The sequence below is a fragment of the Exophiala viscosa genome (genome assembly GCF_022695815.1).
Source record: "Exophiala viscosa unplaced genomic scaffold EDD37scaffold_16, whole genome shotgun sequence".
Classification (NCBI taxonomy): Eukaryota; Fungi; Ascomycota; class Eurotiomycetes; order Chaetothyriales; family Herpotrichiellaceae; genus Exophiala; species Exophiala viscosa.
The window spans coordinates 388,180-407,486 of NW_026944368.1; the positions used below are offsets into that span (position 1 = coordinate 388,180).

At 50.6% G+C, this 19,307-nt stretch overlaps 8 protein-coding genes across 8 annotated transcripts; 6 read left to right on the top strand and 2 right to left on the bottom strand.

Annotated features, from left to right (window-relative positions):
* Positions 1-465: 465 nt before the first annotated feature.
* EDD37DRAFT_206046 (transcription initiation factor TFIIA large subunit) lies at positions 466-2,353 on the bottom strand. The gene is made up of 4 exons (XM_062810231.1): positions 2,219-2,353; positions 2,001-2,102; positions 638-1,608; positions 466-586 (listed from the first exon to the last, which is right to left on the bottom strand). Exons 1-4 carry the CDS (start codon positions 2,234-2,236, stop codon positions 547-549), a joined length of 1,131 nt encoding a protein of 376 aa, XP_062665614.1. The 5' UTR covers positions 2,237-2,353; the 3' UTR covers positions 466-546.
* A 281-nt stretch (positions 2,354-2,634) lies between these two features.
* On the top strand, positions 2,635-3,776 carry EDD37DRAFT_205935 (isochorismatase family hydrolase). The gene is made up of 3 exons (XM_062810230.1): positions 2,635-2,948; positions 3,000-3,691; positions 3,737-3,776. The coding sequence occupies exons 1-2, from the start codon at positions 2,892-2,894 to the stop codon at positions 3,645-3,647; spliced, it is 705 nt and encodes a 234-aa protein (XP_062665615.1). The 5' UTR covers positions 2,635-2,891; the 3' UTR covers positions 3,648-3,691; positions 3,737-3,776.
* Positions 3,777-4,248: 472 nt separating this feature from the next.
* On the top strand, positions 4,249-6,512 carry EDD37DRAFT_206212 (uncharacterized protein). Its single transcript, XM_062810232.1, has 3 exons — positions 4,249-4,472; positions 4,521-4,911; positions 4,964-6,512. The coding sequence occupies exons 1-3, from the start codon at positions 4,400-4,402 to the stop codon at positions 6,315-6,317; spliced, it is 1,818 nt and encodes a 605-aa protein (XP_062665616.1). The 5' UTR covers positions 4,249-4,399; the 3' UTR covers positions 6,318-6,512.
* Positions 6,438-7,800, top strand: EDD37DRAFT_643063 (uncharacterized protein). Its single transcript, XM_062817405.1, has 2 exons — positions 6,438-7,337; positions 7,402-7,800. Exons 1-2 carry the CDS (start codon positions 6,707-6,709, stop codon positions 7,503-7,505), a joined length of 735 nt encoding a protein of 244 aa, XP_062665617.1. The 5' UTR covers positions 6,438-6,706; the 3' UTR covers positions 7,506-7,800.
* Positions 7,779-10,483, top strand: EDD37DRAFT_643070 (uncharacterized protein). Its single transcript, XM_062817406.1, has 7 exons — positions 7,779-8,194; positions 8,251-8,328; positions 8,380-8,485; positions 8,537-8,647; positions 8,699-8,974; positions 9,024-9,572; positions 9,622-10,483. Exons 1-7 carry the CDS (start codon positions 8,149-8,151, stop codon positions 10,151-10,153), a joined length of 1,698 nt encoding a protein of 565 aa, XP_062665618.1. The 5' UTR covers positions 7,779-8,148; the 3' UTR covers positions 10,154-10,483.
* Positions 10,484-11,536: 1,053 nt separating this feature from the next.
* Positions 11,537-14,151, bottom strand: EDD37DRAFT_206412 (translocation protein SEC63). Its single transcript, XM_062810235.1, has 4 exons — positions 12,039-14,151; positions 11,890-11,986; positions 11,819-11,857; positions 11,537-11,767 (listed from the first exon to the last, which is right to left on the bottom strand). The coding sequence occupies exons 1-3, from the start codon at positions 13,966-13,968 to the stop codon at positions 11,848-11,850; spliced, it is 2,037 nt and encodes a 678-aa protein (XP_062665619.1). The 5' UTR covers positions 13,969-14,151; the 3' UTR covers positions 11,537-11,767; positions 11,819-11,847.
* A 704-nt stretch (positions 14,152-14,855) lies between these two features.
* Positions 14,856-16,896, top strand: EDD37DRAFT_654621 (amidase; the record flags this gene model as incomplete). Its single annotated transcript, XM_062818697.1, has 4 exons — positions 14,856-14,989; positions 15,038-15,583; positions 15,741-16,701; positions 16,750-16,896. The coding sequence occupies 4 exons, from the start codon at positions 14,856-14,858 to the stop codon at positions 16,894-16,896; spliced, it is 1,788 nt and encodes a 595-aa protein (XP_062665620.1).
* On the top strand, positions 16,745-17,615 carry EDD37DRAFT_206456 (uncharacterized protein). Its single transcript, XM_062810236.1, has one exon. The coding sequence runs from the start codon at positions 16,926-16,928 to the stop codon at positions 17,544-17,546; it is 621 nt and encodes a 206-aa protein (XP_062665621.1). The 5' UTR covers positions 16,745-16,925; the 3' UTR covers positions 17,547-17,615.
* Positions 17,616-19,307: the final 1,692 nt, after the last annotated feature.

Sequence of the window (19,307 nt, forward strand, 5' to 3'; positions counted from 1 at the left end):
TCTTCGTTTGTATCTATCTACACCAAACACAAGTACCTATTGGTAGATATTGCCGCCCGGCAATTTTCCTAGCCTCGCATGGTTTGAACCCCCACGCTTTTGGAAGGCCCTTGAAAGTACTCCGCAATATCAACCTTTCGCATGAAGTATGATGCATGTGACATCGGTAACACATTTCCACACCCCAGCACGCCATATTCAGGACGAACCTCTCCGTTGCCACCAAGTTGGCCCTTGCGTGGCCCTTGATAACGTGGTCCACAATCTTGCATAGCACGACCCAGTCGAACCCGCTCTCCAGATAGGAGGATAGCAACGCTCCGTTCCAAAATGGTTGAACTCAAACTTATCTCTTGTCAGAGTTCGTTCGCTTCGCAGCCGACCTCCAAGTCAAGGTGGCACATGCCAACAGCGTGTGCAGTCTCCAAGGGCGTCAAAATGATGCAAGTGCTCCTCACCTCCATTATGTCATGCTTACAGTCATGCTGTCTGATGTGTCTAAGCTGGTGGAGACAAAGACGAGTGATTGTCGATTGAGATGCGTCGTTACCACTCAAATTCACCCTGGCCCTTGTGAAAAACGTACCTGCGCAATTAGTCAATGCAAGAGTATCCTATTCGGACAGAGAGGACTCACTCATTGCCCTCCACTCGCAGGATGCCATCCTTCAAAGTACACTTCCACTTGTTCTTGACGCGTTGGACCTTATCGTAGGTACACAGCATGACTTGGTCAGTATCCTCTCCGTTCTCCTCATTTGCCGCAAGATCGTCTGGGTCGTCGAGGTCGGAATTGATAGCGTCTTCGTCGTCCACATCGTCATCTTCGTCGCCTGCTGCATCGCCCTGGGCCCGAGTGATGCAGGGAGGTGCCGATGGTTGCGTAGACCCTTCTCCTGCAAGACTGTTGACTTTACGTGTGGTTGCTTGGCTTGGCATATGTCGCTCGTCAAGAGCCAAGAGAAGACCGCCACCCTCCATCGCCTGCTGGCTGGACTTGAAATGCGCTCTGATCAATCGATCGCCTTCAGCGCCGTGTGCGGTGGCATATGCTTTGCGTTGTGCATACTCGCTGTTCCAATCGTCCCGAGCATCACCTGTGCCATCAGTTTGACTCGATTTGAGAGGAGCCGAGGATGGTGCGGAAGGATAATCTTGAACTCCAGGAAAGGGCGTTTGCGAGTCTTCCTGCTTGATATAGCTTGATGATGCAGCCGCCGAGGATTGTAAAGGTACACGAGGCTGAGTTGACTGAAGCTGAGCAATCTGTGGACCGGCGCGTTGACCAAAGCTCTGATGTAAGTTCATAGCAGCACGGTCACGTGCCGTCATGGGTTGACCTTGTTGGAAAGAAGGGGCTTGATATGTCTGGACGGGGAGAGGTTGAGGAGGGAAGGAAGGTGCTGGATTGTTTTCGGTCTTGATAGCAGGCTGTGAGGGGACCTGTGGCGGAGGCGGAGGGGTGTTGATGGCGTTGCCATTGCTGGGCAGTGTCTGTGATGGGATGGGTTTGGCGTTACTTGGGAGGGGTTGTTCTTTGGCTGACACTGGAGGAGGATCCCATGGCAGTTGAGCGACTCTGAGGCCTGAGAGTTTCTTCTGCCATTCCTGTTGCACATTGTCAGTCAGTCAATACAGCCTTATGAAATGTTGAGGCGGAGCAGGTCCAGAACAGGTTAAGCGGGGATGTGGAACAACGGCTAGGCAGACAGCGTGGCGTATTTAAGAGGCCCATGAGCAAGGGGGGAACAAGGTCCTTCAAAGACCATGAATTCCCCTCCCCGCCTTCGCTGCCCGGCTCTTCTCACGCTCGATCGCCCTCCTCATGCGAGATCGCCTGCCACCGCCAACGCTTTCCACACCCACGGTGTAATCAGACTCTTTCTCCATCCTCGGTGTCCGCAGATTTTCAATATTTTCGGGCCAATGAAGAGATGGAATTGATGATGCATAACACAAAAGAACGGTGCTCGTTCGATGTTGGGAAGGGGATAACCTACCGACTTCAAAAGGTCCAGTGTTGCCAGTTCGACGCCGCCTTCTTCGAAATCTTGACGTGATTGCTCGCAGACATCGTTGATCACTTTGGCATAGACATCACCCTAGACAGAGTCATGTGTTAGCGATAAAAACTGAGCCCGCCGTTGCAACGATCTCAAGTGTCTGGTTGAATTCAAGCCATATTGATAGTGTCGCAGTGTCCGCAGGTGCAGCTTACCACTGAAGTTTTGGACATGATTTGCTGTGCTCCTTGCGGCTGTGTAGCAGTGTTTGCTCTTGTTCGCAATCTCTCTTCTGAAGATCGTAGGAGTTTGGTGGATTGTGGTTGTGAGGAGTTGCAGGATCGATTAGGCTACGCAGGTAGGTTGTAGCGTTTGAGGGACGTAGGCTGCAATTGAAGTCCAGTGAAAATGCTCAGCACTCTCGATCCCGCCTCATCCAGAGCAAACCAAAACAGTCGCAAGGACTGTTCAAACCGACTGAGACAAATCACGAAGGCGCCACGAGCAGGATGAAGTGGTATGCGCTGGTTGAGTTGTATGGTTGTTGGAAGGGAAATGCTTTGAAAGCGAGAAGGGATCGATTATGGGCATTGAAATAGGGCTTGGCACCTGGCTCTCTCCGCCTGTGACCTTAAACTTTCCGCTTTCCGGGCGCCCTCCAGTGATCATCCCTTGCCAATATCAACCGACTCCTCGCCTGTGAGATCACAAGGCAGATCTATTGTTTGATCTGTCTTCTCCCTTCATCAAGGAAGTTGCTGCAGCCTCGGCCAGCATCAGGAAGCGTCGAGACTCCTGACAGCTGTTGACAGAAGTGAACCGTTCTGCCCTCTTTCTGTCCAATTCAGTGGTCAAAACCGCGAACAAAGCAATCCCTAAAGCATCACCATGTCTTTTAAACCGGCTCTCATTGTTGTCGACATGCAGAATGACTTCTGTCCACCTGTAAGGGCTTGCATTGCCATTAAGAGCTGGATCTTGGCTAATCCGCAACAGGATGGATCTCTGGCCATTTCTGGTGGCAAGGACATCGTCCCCTTGATCAACCGACTTGTGGCATCGCCGGTGTTTGTGTTGAAAATTGCGACTCAGGACTGGCATCCTCAAGATCATGTATCATTCGCTACAAACCATCCCGCTCCAAACAACAAACCGTATAAGTCTTTCATCGATGTCGAAAATATTGTCGGCAATAAACCTGAGCAAACGATGAAACAACGACTGTGGCCTGTTCATTGCGTTCAACATACTAAAGGTGCTGATATCATCGGAGAGATTGACCAATCCAAAATCGACATCATCGTCAAGAAAGGGATGGACTCCAGGGTTGAAATGTATTCCGCTTTCACAGACTCCTTTGGCAACCTGACTGCTGGGAGTGGTGGCGTGAATATTGACCTTGGCGAGGCGTTGAAGACTCAACAAATCACCCATTGTTTTGTCGTTGGCCTTGCTGGAGACTACTGTGTCAAGGACACAGCTTTGGGCTCTGCAAGGGCCGGGTTCGTCACTTATTTGGTCGAAGACGCCCAGAAATGTGGAAATCCTGAAGGCTGGTCAGAGGTCAAGGCTGAACTCTTAAAGGGCTCCGTAGCTGTCATCAACTCTGCCAGCGAAGAAGCTCGACGAGTGCTTGAAGGCTAGCAGCAGGTTGACCATTCACCAGGTTGGAAGCCTGGGACAATACTGTGAGTGTCTCTGGTGCCTGTCCGATCCTATGCTCATATTGGCAGCTTGCGAAATTTCAATCTCACCACTTGAACGTCCCCTGCCTGCGCTACTTCTGTGAGACTTTGGCTGTCTGGCCGGATCTTGGGAACACAGCCATGCTCTTCGACTCTGGAGGACCATTGACACTTAGTCCGCTTGTTGCAACAGCATTGCTAGCAAGGACTGCTGAGCACATTTTGGCGCCATGCTTGACGACTGCCAGTTGTTGTCAGTTTTGCTCATCCAAGAGTCTCGCACGCGATACCATACCAGTGAATATATAATTGCTGTGGCAGTCACAGCCTCAGCCTTGTGCAGCTGGACTCCACCCCCAAGTATATAACATGGTGTACCAACATCATGCCTGAAAGGATGATCTAGCATTACAACTCACAGCCTTTGTTTGATCCAAAAGGATGATGTACTCTTCAACAGGATCGTTGTCTTCACCGCATGACATCCTATTGCACACCTACACAAAAGCTACCGCTTGGCGAAATATGCCCGCCGCACCTGGTGAAGAGCAGCCAAAACACGCTTTCGGGCAGTGCAGAACGGTCAACAAACTCCTTCGCGTCAACAACTTGTACAAAGCTTCTCGAAGTCTGTACTTGAGAAGTCTGTCCAATCGTGCATTCTGGTGGACTCCCAAATCATCAAATATTATCTCTACACCTTGAAGCACCATGGCGCAGAGTCAACGAAAGACAATGCTTCCCCATGAGAGACTCATTCCGGCCACCAGGCAAGACATTCAAGGTGCGCAGTCTTTCTTGCAACTCGTACAGAAGACTAACAACACAACAGCGATGGGCTGGGAGCTCACAGTCAAGGAAATGCGAAAGGGTCCTCTGAAATCAAACTTCCTGCGCGGACCGGCAAGACATCATCTGCCAGCAGGCTATCAGCCAAACTTCGGAAGTGGCATGAACCCCAATATCGCCGTGTTGCCACAATTTCCGATGGAGGTTCTAATCAAAATCTGTGCCTATCTTGACCCAATATGGGTGTTCCAGCTTGAACTCACATGCACCACGATGGCCAGACGCCTACGAAGCCGCGAAGCCAACCAGCTCTGGTACAGTTCAATTCCTCCAACCCTGAAAGCTATGCCCGAGCTTTTCCAGCACGAGGCTGCATTTGCCCAACGTCACCCAAACGCGCCTTTCGATTTCGCTAGTCGACCAATTCCTGCAGGGTGAGTATCCAAGGTCACATACAAATTCAAAAATATTGACAGATATGCGTAGACAACAAGTAGCATATGCCAACCCCTGGACTCATGGCGGCCTGGACAATAGCATCAACACATTTGTCAACCTCCCAGCTCTTCGCTCTGTCAATGTCACCTCTCCACTATACATCTACATGCAGCATCTGAAGGGCACAGACCGGATCCCATTGCTAGACTATGCTGTCTCTGAAACTCCTGTTGGCACTCGTGTCAGAACCCTGGCCATTGGTGGGCCCTACCAGATCAACTTTAACTATCGGCGAGAGCTTTTGGGCTACTTGTTGCTCACAAGAAGATGCAGCATTTGCTTAGAAGCACCGATTGTTTCTGGCACACCGATCCAGCCACATGATGCATGGCAGACCTTCGCAGGAGTCGAATTGTGTTCACTCTGCTACCCAAAATGGACAGTTCGCAGTGAGCAAATTTTCGAAGTTCATGAAGCATATACACATCTCTCCCATTTTACTCCACAATCAGGACAAATGGGTCCTTGGTCTCACGACCGCTACGCACTCATGCGAAACGGCCAGGTGCACTGGCGACCAATGATCGACGACTTTGTCCGGGAAGAATGTGGGCTGGATTTCGAGACTCTCCTTGCTAAGCAGCTGTACTTTAAGTGGTTGATCGAAACTCTCAAATACCAGGGACGGGAAGCGGGACGCGACCGAGTGCTTCAAGCTGGCCGTCGCGACTTTCGCACGAGCATCCTGGCAAGAGCGCAGTATTTGTGGCGCAATGCTGACGCGAGAGACCCCTTGGGCCTGCGCATTGCCTTGCTGCGAGACAACAACATCATCCGAGCGGTTGACCTGGCAAATATGCTCTTTCGTCCGGAGCTCGTGAATCGAGATGCTCTGGGACCGCAGGCACCAGGAGAAATTTGGCCCCATGACCCTGTCGACGCAATACGTTATAAGCGTGATGTCAGGGGAGGTCGGAGCATCCCATGGTATGAGAGCCGGGCGGAGGATATGGTGGTCGAGCTTGCAGAAAGACTTGCTGGAGATCGTTGCAAAAATGCTCTGGAGGAATATCATGTCCAACGTCTGCGGTCAAGCCTCACGAGCGACGCAATTCTGGCCAGCCTCGCCGCGGCAGGCGCAATGGGCAGCTTGTCAATAATGGCCGTGGTCAAGAAGAAGCTTTTCCTCGAGGATGGGCTGGCATTCACACACGGAGCCATGCTCACTCCTGCAGGTAGAGACGCGGCAAAGGTCGTACTGGGTCCTCTTCTGCAAGCCACAATCTCTTGTACACAACCCGGTTGTGCTGCTGCTCCCCGGGGACTGGAGGAAATGGTCCACCATATGAGAATGTGCCATGCGAATGTGTTCAGTGGTAGTTCGCAGTGGCAATTGGCCTGAGCGAGGCTGGAGAGATAGGGAAAGGGGTGGGGCTTGTTTCTTGTCAGTGTAATACTCCAGATGTACGACTATAAACGATATCCAACATGACAGCGATGCGCTCCTGCACTGCAGAACAGTTATCTTCTGTGTAAAGTCCGCAGTCTGTTTTCTGTCCATTTTCTAGCTGGGTTGTAGGTGGGTCGGCCGCTTGTGCCACGTGGCTGTACCTGTTGATTTTCAAGGGGTGACCTACAGATGGGCATAGCCCCTATTGCACTGTCTTTGCCCGGGCGGTCTTTACGGATGTATCGTTGTTGTCCATTTTCTTGACTATATGGAGTACTCTCTTCATATTATCTGAGAGGCTCTCGACGGACGTGGTGGGTGCGTCGCTGATATCGAGTCTAATGGCATATTCTGTCTCGTCGACCACCGAATCCGAAGGACGAGAAGCACAAGATATATCTGGCCGGTACTGGAATGCCAATATACCCAAGGAGCAGTTGACTGAGGAGTGGCCCGAGTATTTGAGCAGCATCAGTGAGAAGAACAAGGGTATCTTATGCCAGAAGGACAACGACTTCAACAGACTCAGCTGGGCGGAAGTACAACACCTCGTCAATACCAATCACATTGAACGCTTTCAACGTACTTCAAGCCAGTTGCGAGCATACCTGGAGTATATATACTACCTGCACAAGAAGTACGGCTCGGTCTTGTCGTACGTACAACACGAGCGGCTTCATTGGGAAGATATAACGCCTTCTGGCGACCGACCGTTTATCAGTCCAACAGACTACAAAATCCTGTATAACGACTGGCCGTATTATGTTGACGAGGATATCAAGCATCTCGTGGTATGGACGAAATTTACTATCGAGGATGACGAGAACACAGGAAAGATCTCGCCAGGAGCGGCAACCCAAGTTGAGGACTTCATAACAAGGACATTCTGCTCCAGTGACGGTCTTCAGGTGGAAAGAGACCAGATTGTGTGGTTCAAGAACTGGAGAAGTCTGAAGAGTGTCCATGCATTAGGTAAGGTCCAGTCCAGTTGATGAGGTGACCTTTAGGCTTTCGGAAGACTGAGGAACATGATCAGAGCATTTTCACGTCATGCTTTATAAGGCGCCAGCAGACCTACTGCATTCTGTTACAGGCGGAGATCGGCCCAGGGCGGAAACGTGGACTTCAGGAGATGGATAGAGACTGAAAGGGGGTGCAAGGCCACCAATTGTGGTAAACAAAGACGCTGCATCAAAACGATAGATCACAGGATGCCTCATGCCCTGGAAGATCTTGGGAAACAGGTTTCCTAGTAGACAATCTGGAACCTTGAAGATTCGGGAGCCTGGAAAAGCGAGACCCCGAGGACACGTGGATGGATCAGGCATAATTCTTTGGGGCTGTTGAGTGCCTGTGAAGTGTTTTTTTATCCACGGAATGACGCATGTCCCTCCTGACTTTCAGGTGTACTAGTAATAATTGTGGCTTGTGCCTGTCAAAACATGCCTGTGCAGTGCATCATTCGACCTGCGCTGCGCTACATGCCCTCGCCATCCCACTATAATTCGTACCACCGTAATCTTGTCTTTACGACTTTCAGGCATCCTCTTCTCGACTTGGTGATATCACCGCAACTTTGACTTCTACCTTCATCAGCACAAGAACCTCAGGTCTTCTGCTGCGTCTCGACTCGATAGCATCGACCCCTCTACGCCAAGCTGACACGAAGCCTTGCAATCCCGGTCGACGTCATATCAACATATCCCACTGCCACATCTTCCCCCTCGACGGACACTTTTAGCTGAACAAGATTGATACCTGGTGAGAGTGGGGGTGCGACAAGATGAAGCATTCCATAGGAGCTCTGCGGCATCGCAGTGAGTCCAAGGGTATGTGCCTGCCAGAGAGCAGGGTTGGAAAAGAACACCAGCTCATATGTTCCCAGGTAGTCGCTCTTCGTCCGAGGACATCCGCGATGCCGACAACGAGGACACCACTGTCGTCGAGCCGGAACAGGGGAATGGTATGCCACAGCGCCTCCAATGCTAGGCGAATGCCCTCTAATAATGTGCAGTCCTTTCACATATCATCTCCCAATTGCGCCCAGGCGCCGACCTGTCTCGAGTCACTCTTCCTACGTTCATTCTCGAGGAAAGATCTATGTTGGAACGGATAACAAAGTGAGGAAACTCTGCAAGGACAGATCGAATGTGTGCTGACGAGTATTACAGCTTCATGGCTCATCCTGAGACTCTCCTAGCCATGCCTGACATTGACGACCCGATTGAACGCTTTGTCGCAGTTGTCAAGTTCTACCTAAGTGGCTGGCACATCAAACCTCCGTATGCCTTGGACGCTCCTTTGTCTATCCACTCCTACTGACAAGCATCCAGCGGCGTCAAGAAACCATTGAATCCCATTTTGGGAGAAATCTTCACATGCTATTGGGACTATCCAGACAACACCCGAGGTTACTACATCTCTGAGCAGACTTCACACCATCCTCCAAAATCGTCCTACTTCTTTATGGCTCCGGAACACCACATTCGGGTTGATGGCACTCTAAAGCCCCGAAGCAAGTTCTTGGGAAACTCGGCTGCCAGTTTGATGGAGGGTATTTCCTATCTCAGATTCACAAACAGAGGGAAATCAAGAGGTGGTGAGAAATAGTATGTACCGTTCGAAGTCATTGTCAGCACCAATATTGACGTGGTATAGCATTCTAACACAGCCCAACATGTATGCTCGAGGCATCCTGTTCGGCAAGATGAAGTACGAACTAGGTGATCATTCTGTCGTCCGTTGCCCTGAAAACCATTTGACGGCCGATATCGAGTTCAAGACCAAAGGCTGGGTTAGTGGGACTTACAATGCCATTGGAGGAGCCATCAAAAACGACAAGACCGGAGAAGTACTTTATGAGCTATCTGGACTGTGGTCTGGTGAAATGTATATCAAGGACGTCAAAACAGGCCAAAAGAAGATGTTTTTCGACGCTACCCATGCCAAACATACTCCTCCCAAAGCACGACCGATTGAAGAACAAGACGAACGTGAATCTCAGAGACTGTGGCTGCCTACGGTAAAGGCTGTTCATGCTGTGGATCACGACACTGCCACAACCGAAAAGGCAAAGATTGAAGACCGACAGAGAGAGGAAGCCAAGCGAAGAGAGGAAAAGGGCATCGACTGGCAGCCGAAACTCTTCCGAAGGGTGCAAGCTGAGGAAGGTGAAGAGGATCTTGAATGGATCATAAATGCGCATCTGTAAGTTGATCTTTTGGGGAGGGTGATCCGTGGCTGACGGAATTTTCAGGGACACGAACGATCCCAAAGAGCTTACGGAGAAGATTCTTGCGATATACCCCATTGTGCCTGGACAAAAGCCAAGCCCTGAACAGCAAGCGTCCATGCCCAGTCATACTCAACAACAGACTCCTCAGCAGTCTGGTCAACATGCTCCCCAACCTGCATCCCAACCTGCAGCTCCGCCCGCTCGACAACAGGCTCAGCAGCCTCCTATGCAGCAGCCTCCTAGACAGCAAGCAAAACTGATTGACTTCGACTCGAGACCATCAAGCACTGCTCCACCCGAGCCAGCCGGGAATGTCAATCCAGGACCTGCACAGCCAGCGCAGCCGACGTCTTATTCCCAGCAAGTTCCCTTGAGTCAAAGCGCGACAGTCAATCCGCCAAGAGGATCGAGTTTGATGGACGATGACCTTTCGCACGATATGTCAAAGATGAACATGCATGCAAGCATGGTGCCTCAGGGAACGAAACCACTCAAGAGGGCTGACACAGATAGCAACGAGGTGGACACATTTGTAGATGCAGCTGAAGATTGAGGGCCAACAAGCCTGTATACGCAAGACTCTCTCACTTGTGGTCTATGATAAAACGAAGTATGGGTACCTCTGGGATGTCCTCTTTGGGGCCTTTCCAGGCTAATTGGCTTTTGTTGTGAGGAAGGTCAGCAGAAGAAAAGGGCGTCGAGATGAATAGGCTGCTTGAAAGATATCCATGCATTTCAACATGTAAACCACAATAGACCACTTCCTAATGGACCTCTTAGCCATGGTAGCGAAATGTATGCCTCAGAATGTACTCGTGAACAGATGTCAGCCAGCTAGACCAAATCGAGGTTAAACCTCAACGGCGCGGCTGGTGAATGGCCCTTGAGTCCACAAGGTGCGGGGAAATTTGGAGGAGAGGAGTCCTCGGTCTAAACCGGGGTTTAAACTTCCAATGGGACATCCCCCAGCACCCCTCGAAACACTTGCTAAGGGCTGAAGATGGCTGGTGGGCGACGTGTTCCTGCTTCGCAAATCGCGGCATCGGCTGACACAGTGCCGGAACCAGGGAACAATCTTTATTAACCAGCCGGGCAACGTCGCACCTTTCTTCTGTCCTCCCTTCTTACCTTCCGTCCCTTGACTATTTCCATACACTCACCGGCGTTCTTATCTTGAATCTGCACGTTATCTGAACCCGACTCTCCAATCCAAGATACAACTGTCTGTACCAGCTTTCTCACGGCGCGCTGATCTCCTTTTCACCTCGGTTGTTCGCGAGAACCCACCGCTACAAAACGCGACATACGAGACAACCTCACCGCACGATATCCTCGCCTATCGCAATCTTCAGCTTGTGATAGCCCTGTCCTGTCGCAGTATTTCCGACAGACCTCAATCCAACGACACGCAGACCCAGTAGTTGAGGGAACGTTCAACATGCAAACACGCACGATCGTGGCCCTGAGCGGCGTTGGCGCTGTAAGTACCACCGACCGCCCATACTTGGCCTTACACAAAGTCGAAGGACAGTGGCTCCTGTAATCTATGCTGTGTTCCCGTGCTTTTGGCTCAGGTATGTGCATTGCTGACAGCAAGACAAGGTCGCCGCCCTCGCAATCACCCAACTCTCCATGCAGTCCCAAAACCGCCAATACAAGAAAACGCTTGCGTACATGCATGATGGACGGGACAGGATCGCCGATAAGATGAATAAGATGGCTGGAACGGATAAGAAGTAAAGCACCAATCCCAATCTGCACCAAGTGCAAAACCGGGGGTCAAGTCGGGAGAGTGTGAGAAATATGATCGGAAACAGAGAACACAGAGCGACAATTGATAGCTATGGCGAAGGCTGGAATTTGGTGTGGAATACGAGGTGCGAGCACTGAGCAGAATGCATTGGCTTGATGGATGAACAATGCATTACGAAGTGCGTGCAACGCAGCTAAGATAGTGCTTTCATTGATCTGCTTTTCCTGGCTTCCACGCGCTGCATGAACAAACATGAGTTGGCTGTAGACAACACCAGAATTTTCCCATCTTCCCATCATGAGTAAACGCCTACCATGCTATGCAAACCGATATTGCCCACTCATCCGGCAATCGATATTCGTACATTTGAGAACCCCACCTACTCTACCGCAAGAGTGCTGGCTTGCTACGAGTCTTCATCTTCAGTCTCGGTATCCGTCTCCGAGGTATCACTCTCGTCCTCACCCTCGGTATCACTTTCATCGTCGTCATCATCAGCCACGCCTGCAGTCTGCCCAGCTACAGGCACATTTTGCGCGATGGAACCAGTCCTCTTCTTCTTTTTCTTGGTCACCGTCGGCGAGCCTGCCAGACCACCTGTCTTCATGGCTTGTAGTTGACCGGCTAGAGAATCTGGGAATAGTTAGCATCAAATCTCTTCTTGGAAATGGAGGGGACGAAATACCTTCTTCCGGCTCACTTATGTCCTCGTCACTCTCGACGGCATTGGCTTCACTTGCGTCCTTGACATCAAGAACCACATCGATCTTGGAGTCTAGACCGATGTAGCTGTCGCATACGAGGTGCAAAACGAACGGGAAGGCATGGACCTGTGGAGGAGCTTGGAACGGACATTTCAAGGTCAACATGTTGAAAGTGGGCGTTCCATCGGCGTTGAAAATCTCCCTGTCGAAGGCCGTGAAAGTGAATGGCGGGACAGAGATGCGTCCTGTGCGCGCTTCCGACAGGAAAACGTGCCATCTTGGAGCGTGGTCGGCTGCTAAATATGGTGCATACGCTAATGGAGGTTGTACTGAGCCTTCTTTTGATTCATCTTCAATGACCTTGCCATCGGCAGTTTTGCGACGCTTGGATTTGGCGGGTTTGCGGCCGTGCAAGGCATCCAAGTCGCCCTCGTCTGGGTCGACGTCCTCCAGATCGAGCGGGTCGATTGCTGGGACATTCGTCGTGCCAGGCGGGATGACGCGAGCCTTGACTACCAGCTGGACGAGAGAGCTGGGTGTGACCACTCGCTCGCCGACGACTTTGAAGAATGCTTTTGCGATTTGCAGGTGCGGGATCTGTGATGCTACATGCATGGCTTGTTCGTACTGTTGTTCCGAGAGTCCGGGAAGAGCTTTTCTTCTGTTTCGCTCAGTAAAAGACATGAATCGCGGTAGAGATACGTGTTCCTTCAATGCAGCAAAGGATTTCTCAAAACCCTCTGGCGTGATGTTTGGTAATTGAAGGAGAGGTGAGGCATTGGGTGGAACTGCCTGGATGATGTTCTGGGAGGTGTGGTATGCAGCGATAAGTGGTTTGACAAGTCCGAATGGGAGTGTCACCGAGGCAAAAGAGTTGTTCAAGAGAAGAGCTGTCGGCGCAACTTCATACTTTTCTTTTTCGAGTTCCGCGTCCCCCAGGTCGATGCGAGCAAGATATGCCCACAAGAGGGCAAGCGTTTTCCGTCGAACCGGGTCGTCGATGGCTTTCAGGCGATTCTTGTCTGCTTCCGTCAAGGCGGGATGGTTGAGTACCTTGTTCTCGATTTTGGCGGCTCCCGCGTCGCTTCTTGCTCCTTTCAAGGCTTCTTTGAATTCTTCGCCGACACTAGTGGCAGCGACGACTTCACCTTCCGTAATGTCATCTTTCCACTCCCTAAAGAGGTTGCCGGCGCTCGCATGGAGGACCTTGTCTTTTGTCAGAGCCTGGGTTCCGTACCACCATTTTCCCAGCGTGTAGGGTAGGATGATTCCCAACAAGACGCCGTAGAATGCGACGACGAACCACCGATTGCCTTCCTCAACCATCCATTTCGGCAAAGCAATGCCTATGCTTGTAGACTGTCTTCCGTCTGGGTTCCCGTACTGAAGGTAGTTATTTCTCATGTCTTCGTCCGTCAAGGCCTTGTATGCTTTCGTCATCTCAACCCATCTATCGTTGATATCGTCCATGGTTTCGTTCTTGGCTGGATCAGGTCTCGCTTTGTCGGGATGGTATTTGATAGACAATCTCTTGTAAAATTTGTTGATCTCGGATTCGGTTGCGCTCCTCTTAACGCCCAAGATGTCGTACGGATCCCATAGCTTGGGGACTGTTCTCTGGGTGACAGCGATCAAATAGACCATGTAGGCCATGAATGCATATCCCAGAACCACCGCGATGATACGCTTGGTTTTGCGATTCCTTCTCTTCTGTTTTCGTCTCTGAGCCTCGATGACTTCGTCATGTTTGGGCTTGAAGTCAGACATTATCCGCGTGGCGGTCTGCTCAAGGTCTGTGGAGGGTTTGAGGACGTTGTACGTGAGAGGTAGGGTGACCAAGCCGACCATGGTCAGCATGAAGAATGGGAAGAACTGCCCCTGATCATCGTAGTTGTAATCGGAGGAAGACATGATGGGCCAAGTTGTCGCAAGCCGCTGAGGGCCGCGTTGCAGTTCTCCTGGAAATGCGCGCTGGCAAGTGGTGGAAATTCAGACGAATTGAAGAAAGAACAACAAGAAGAGAGAATTTGGTTTTTGGTGAACACAAAGGAAAGTCCTCAGTAGGGCAGTGGTGTTCCAGAAATTGAAGATGCGATCGCCAGCAGCGGCCCCAGATGCGGAAAGTACTGAGGTGTCTTCTAAAATTACCCTACAAGGTTTAGCGTACAAATCGAGCCTCACAGCCTCGCAGCCTCGTCCAAGGGAAGCGCTCGCAATAGTAGCTGGTCTTCAACATCATCGCCACAATACTTTCGCAGAGCCATAATCTACATAATGAGAGTGATCCGGCCTGTGATTTCGAGACATCGTTGCAGAAGCCCAAACACTCAGAGATTGGGGTTGGGTTTGCAAGTAAAGAAATGTGCGGTGAGCCGTAGCACGGAATATATTTATTTATTCTTCTGGCCGCAACCCCTATCTACACAGCCTGGCCCACCACACTCACCCAACAAATGGATGCAGCATTGCACACAGGACCAGTAGTATCTACAAACCTCCACATCTTTGGAGATCTAGCGAGCTTGCCAACTTAGTCTGTTATGGGAAGTCTAATCGTATATCGTATTCTGAATGTTGCTGCCCTTGAGCAGTAACCAATCAGCTTCATCCTGGACAAACCAGAGGCTGACAGTAGCTGAGAGTAAGAGCAGTAAGACCCATCCCTGAATTCCAATGATCACTGCTTCATGTGATACCTCAAGCTTCGGGTCGACTCTTGCTCCTCTTCTTCCCCAGATGCAGAAACAGCACACCAGATATCAACTTCACTCCAGCCGCAACTGAATAAGGTGTTCGACATGCCGAAACAGGCAGTTTTTGCGAGTGCATACAATCGGCCGCAGCCTTGTCAAGGGCCCGACGTCCCATATAAGAATGAGCCAGCCTCGAATCCAGTGCTCCGAGGTCTGCCACTTGCGATTGTCTCGTCAATGTATGCTCGGTGACTGCAGCCAGTGGGGCTTGGACTGACATGTGCCAGTATCGCGACATCCAGCTATGTCCAGAAAGTCTTCTGGAGGCTGAATGGCTTAGACAAGGTCAAGGATATCAGCCACCTTACCGACTATGAACCGCGCCTGGATCCTACCGTCATTCCGGTCCCCACGTCCTCTGATACGCCTATCGCCCTACCGGAGCTGTCGTCTCCAGCTACCCAAATCAGCAACTACCACACTTGCGCAGACTATCATGCAGCGTACACATCCGGCAATCTCACGCCGTCTGATGTCGCTGAATACCTCCTGTTGTTGATACGGCGCGATACCGAACCCGCTGGACCATACTCTGTGGCCTTTATCGATTCCAATGTCGAGCTGGTACGAGCTGCCGCCAAAGCCTCGACGCAAAGATATCGGGATGGCCGCCCACTGAGCGTGTTGGACGGTGTTCCTTTGGCCGTGAAAGATGAAGTGCACATGACGGGGTACAAGAGAAGGCTGGGAAGCAAGGTAGACTTTTCAGATCCGAAAGACCGTACTGCTTGGTGCGTTCAGAAGTGGCAAGAAGCAGGTGGCGTTGTTATTGGGTAAGTTGCTCCTGCTTGGATATCTGGACGTCTTGAAAGAGTCTCCCCAAACCCGGCCCCTTCATCCTGTATCAAGAGCCAGGTTGTTGGCCCAAATCTCGCTCTTTCTTTCAGTAGCTTTTTTATGGATCCAACTTTTGCTGACATGTCTCCGAAGTGCCTCAAACATGCATGAGGTTGGTCTTGATACCACGAACAACAACCAGACCTGGGGAACGCCGCTCAACCCTCACAACAACGGGTATTATACTGGTGGCAGCTCAGGCGGTTCTGCCTTTTCCGTGGCTTCGGGACTCTGTCCAATCGCTCTGGGAGTCGACGGTGGTGGCTCTATCAGACTGCCATCAGCATTCTGTGGCATATATGGACTGAAGCCATCTCATGGTCGCATCTCGTCCAGGGTCGGCCTCGAATACACTGACAGTGTCGGGACTCCTGGCCCGTTAGCATGCAGTCTCGACGATCTGGCTCTGGCGTACCGCATCATGGCTCAGCCAGATCCTGACTCGCATCGAAGCGGACGATTTCCCAATCCCTTGACGAAATCGGCTCAAACCGTCCACAAAACCGAGAAGAAGTACATTGGTATAGACCGAGGCTGGCTGAACAGATCGGATCCCGTCGTGCTCGACATGTTTAACATTGCTGTCGACCATTATGTGAAGTCACAAGGTTATGAAGTCGTCGATATCGAAATTCCTCTCCTTCCTGACGGCCAAAAGGCGCACGCCCTTACCATTCTCTCGGAGTCTCGCAGCCAGTTGACACCTGAGAAAGTCAAGAAGCTTTCGTGGCACAACCAGTTACTCCTCAGTGTCGTTGGGACGCACGCTCAAGCACAAGATTTCATCTTTTCGCAAAAACTGCGCAATCTCCTAATGTGTCATCTTGCGTGGTTGTGGGAGGAGTATCCTGGCATGGTGATCCTGACACCTACAACGCCCTGTGCGGGTTGGAAAATTGGGAAGCCCAGTGATGTTACCAGCGGATATGGTGTGAGCGACAGCGACATGAGCTTGAAAAGTATGGAGTACGTCTATCTGGCGAACTTTGTAGGCACACCAGCTATATCATGTCCTATGGGCTACACCGATGCCAATGTACCCGTTGGTCTTATGGTAAAGTCATCCCTCATTTTTGCGTTACAGAAACTAAGAATTTGACAGGCTATGGGCGAATGGGGTAGCGAAGAGCAACTGATTGCATTTGGCAAGGAAGGTGAGGGCTTGTTCACGAAAGAAGGTGGTATACGAAGGCCTCAAGGTGAGAAGATGTGGGTTGATGTCCTCGCCGAGGCTCCAGCTAGCCAGTAGTGCGTCGCATCGTCCTCGCTATCTATGACATGGTACTATCTGGCAAAACTGACTACGGTCACCGACCTTCCACGTTCTCATATTCTTCAGTCATGGTGCGAATGCAAAACTTGCCTCGACCGCTGCAACGCTTCAGTGTTGCTGTACTTCAGCCTACCTTGGGTGATCGGACCTTGAGTGTGTTCTTGTGGTGGTCGTTGCCACCACGTATCCACTTCTCGCACGCGTCGCTGCTTTTTGGAGGTCTGCTTCAATGCTTTGGGTCCTGCCAGCCACCCCGATGTTGCAAACATTGCAGTCCAGCGCTTTCAATGCTGCCTACGCATGCTGACGTCTACACCATGAAGCTCCCACTGGTTCGGAACATTGATCCTCGTCTTGTTCCAATGGGTGTTGTCAGACTGCTGCTTGGTCTGCTCTTTGCTCATCATCTGAGCAGCACATCAATGGGTCTTCGTAACTCAATGGAAGAGTTCTCCTGCACAGCCCCGACCAGAATGTATGATCGTTCAATCAACTTGCAGGATCAGATCATTCCTCGTTATACTTTCCTGGCGTCATATTGTCATACCCACGTCGACCCTCTTCGCCTCGTGCATGTCGTTGGGTCGCTCCACTCTTTCTTCCGCGTATACGTCGATCACCGTTGAACCTTGGTTCTTTTGACCCGAGTGGTCGATCTGACATCCGGTCCAGGATCTCCGACTGGCCATGCGATTCAACAGCCTTGCACACCGTTGGAATATCAAACTCTCTTGCACATCGGTTGCCTACTACTGTTTCCACTTCATGAGCTTGAGTTTCGACTTTCTGAGGTTGCAAATATTCCACAGATTGATCTAAAGGCCATCTCTTGTCTATATATATCTACCCTCCCCCCAACTGAATCCTTCACTCTTTCATACTCTTCTACATACAACCAATCTACCAATTTTCAAACTCTCAATCCTTGCCCTTCTCCCCTTTCCTCTTTCATACATCAATATATACACTCATCCACACTCATCCACACTCATTATCTTCATTACATCTCCTCTCTTCCTTATCTCTCTGTCCCTACCTTTTATTACTTCTTCTATCACTTCCTCTACTCTCTACTTGTAAGTTGTCTATCTTGTCTTATCTTCTATACTCTCACATACTTACTACTTACTAGGTCTCCTCCTCCCCTTTCCCGTCTTGCTTATCTTCTGTGTTTGGTACGTTGTCCCTTATCGCTGTTGTCTATTGCCCTCTCCCATTGCCCTCTCTCATTGCTTTCCCTGATTCTTTCCCTGTGTTACATATTCTTCTTCTTCTTCCTTCTTCTTTCCCTGCGTTGCTTTCCTGTGTCTGCGTTGCTTTCCTGTCCCTGCGTTCCTTTCCTTTCCCTGCAAATCTTTCCTTCCTTGCGGTGTCTTTCTTTTCTTGCGATTCTCTTCTTTCCTTTCCTTGCGGTTCCTTCTTTCCTTGCGATTCTCTTCTTTCCTTTCCTTGCGGTTCCTTCTTTCCTTGCGATTCTCTTCTTTCCTTTCCTTGCGGTTCCTTCTTTCCTTGCGGTTCTCTTCTTCCCTTGCGGTTCTCTTCTTCCCTTGCGGTTCTCTTCTTCCCTTGCGCTTCTCTTCTTTCCTTGCGGTTCTCTTCTTCCCTTGCGGTTCTCTTCTTTCCTTGCGGTTTCTTTCCTTTCTTGCGGTGTCTTTCTTTCCTTGCAGTTTCTTTCCTTTCCTTGCGGTTCTCTTCTTCCCTTGCGGTTCTCTTCTTTCCTTGCGGTTTCTTTCCTTTCTTGCGGTGTCTTTCTTTCCTTGCAGTTTCTTTCCTTTCCTTGCGGTTCTCTTCTTCCCTTGCGGTTCTCTTCTTTCCTTGCGGTTTCTTTCCTTTCTTGCGGTGTCTTTCTTTTCTTGCGGTTCCTTCTTTCCTTGCAGTTTCTTTCCTTTCCTTGCGGTTTCTTTCCTTTCCTTGCGGTTTCTTTCCTTTCCTTGCGGTTTCTTTCCTTTCCTTGCGGTCCTCTTCTTTCCTTGCGGTGTCTTTCTTTTCTTGCGGTTCCTTCTTTTCTTGTGGTTCCTTCTTTCCTTTCCTTTCCTTGCGTTCCTGTGTCTCTTTTCTTTCTCAGTGTCTCTTTTCTTTCTCAGTGTCTCTTTTTCCTATCTTTTCCTTGCGCTGTGGTTTTTGCTTTCATTTCTTCGAGCACAGATTTTCCAGCTGTGTCTCTTGTCTCTTTCTCTGTCTCTTTCTCTCAACGTCTTCTTGCTCTGTGACTTCCCGTCGTGCCCCAGTGAGCCCTTTTCCATCGTGCCCATTGACTGCCCATCGTGCCCAGTGAGCCCTTCCAATCGTGCCCAGTGAGCCCTTTTCCCATCGTGCCCAGTGAGCCCTTTTCCCATCGTGCCCAGTGAGCCCTTTTCCCATCGTGCCCAGTGAGCCCTTTTCCCATC

What these genes read in the sequence shown, in the direction of transcription:
- EDD37DRAFT_643070 (XM_062817406.1), top strand. Translation starts at nt 8,149, where the DNA reads ATGAAGCATTCCATAGGAGCTCTGCGGCATCGCAGTGAGTCCAAGG. An exon ending in GGCTGGCACATCAAACCTCC is followed by an intron (nt 8,648 to 8,698) that starts GTATGCCTTGGA and finishes ACAAGCATCCAG; the next exon opens with CGGCGTCAAGAAACCATTGA. An exon ending in TGGATCATAAATGCGCATCT is followed by an intron (nt 9,573 to 9,621) that starts GTAAGTTGATCT and finishes CGGAATTTTCAG; the next exon opens with GGACACGAACGATCCCAAAG.
- EDD37DRAFT_206212 (XM_062810232.1), top strand. Translation starts at nt 4,400, where the DNA reads ATGGCGCAGAGTCAACGAAAGACAATGCTTCCCCATGAGAGACTCATT. An exon ending in CACCAGGCAAGACATTCAAG is followed by an intron (nt 4,473 to 4,520) that starts GTGCGCAGTCTT and finishes ACAACACAACAG; the next exon opens with CGATGGGCTGGGAGCTCACA. An exon ending in AGTCGACCAATTCCTGCAGG is followed by an intron (nt 4,912 to 4,963) that starts GTGAGTATCCAA and finishes AGATATGCGTAG; the next exon opens with ACAACAAGTAGCATATGCCA.
- EDD37DRAFT_643063 (XM_062817405.1), top strand. Translation starts at nt 6,707, where the DNA reads ATGGCATATTCTGTCTCGTCGACCACCGAATCCGAAGGACGAGAAGCA. An exon ending in GAAGAGTGTCCATGCATTAG is followed by an intron (nt 7,338 to 7,401) that starts GTAAGGTCCAGT and finishes GAACATGATCAG; the next exon opens with AGCATTTTCACGTCATGCTT.
- EDD37DRAFT_206046 (XM_062810231.1), bottom strand. An exon ending in CACTGGACCTTTTGAAGTCG is followed by an intron (nt 1,609 to 2,000) that starts GTAGGTTATCCC and finishes AATGTGCAACAG; the next exon opens with GAATGGCAGAAGAAACTCTC. An exon ending in CTGCGAGTGGAGGGCAATGA is followed by an intron (nt 587 to 637) that starts GTGAGTCCTCTC and finishes CTAATTGCGCAG; the next exon opens with GTACGTTTTTCACAAGGGCC.
- EDD37DRAFT_206412 (XM_062810235.1), bottom strand. Translation starts at nt 13,968, where the DNA reads ATGTCTTCCTCCGATTACAACTACGATGATCAGGGGCAGTTCTTCCCA. An exon ending in CATAAGTGAGCCGGAAGAAG is followed by an intron (nt 11,987 to 12,038) that starts GTATTTCGTCCC and finishes AACTATTCCCAG; the next exon opens with ATTCTCTAGCCGGTCAACTA.
- EDD37DRAFT_206456 (XM_062810236.1), top strand. Translation starts at nt 16,926, where the DNA reads ATGGTACTATCTGGCAAAACTGACTACGGTCACCGACCTTCCACGTTC.
- EDD37DRAFT_205935 (XM_062810230.1), top strand. Translation starts at nt 2,892, where the DNA reads ATGTCTTTTAAACCGGCTCTCATTGTTGTCGACATGCAGAATGACTTC. An exon ending in AGAATGACTTCTGTCCACCT is followed by an intron (nt 2,949 to 2,999) that starts GTAAGGGCTTGC and finishes AATCCGCAACAG; the next exon opens with GATGGATCTCTGGCCATTTC.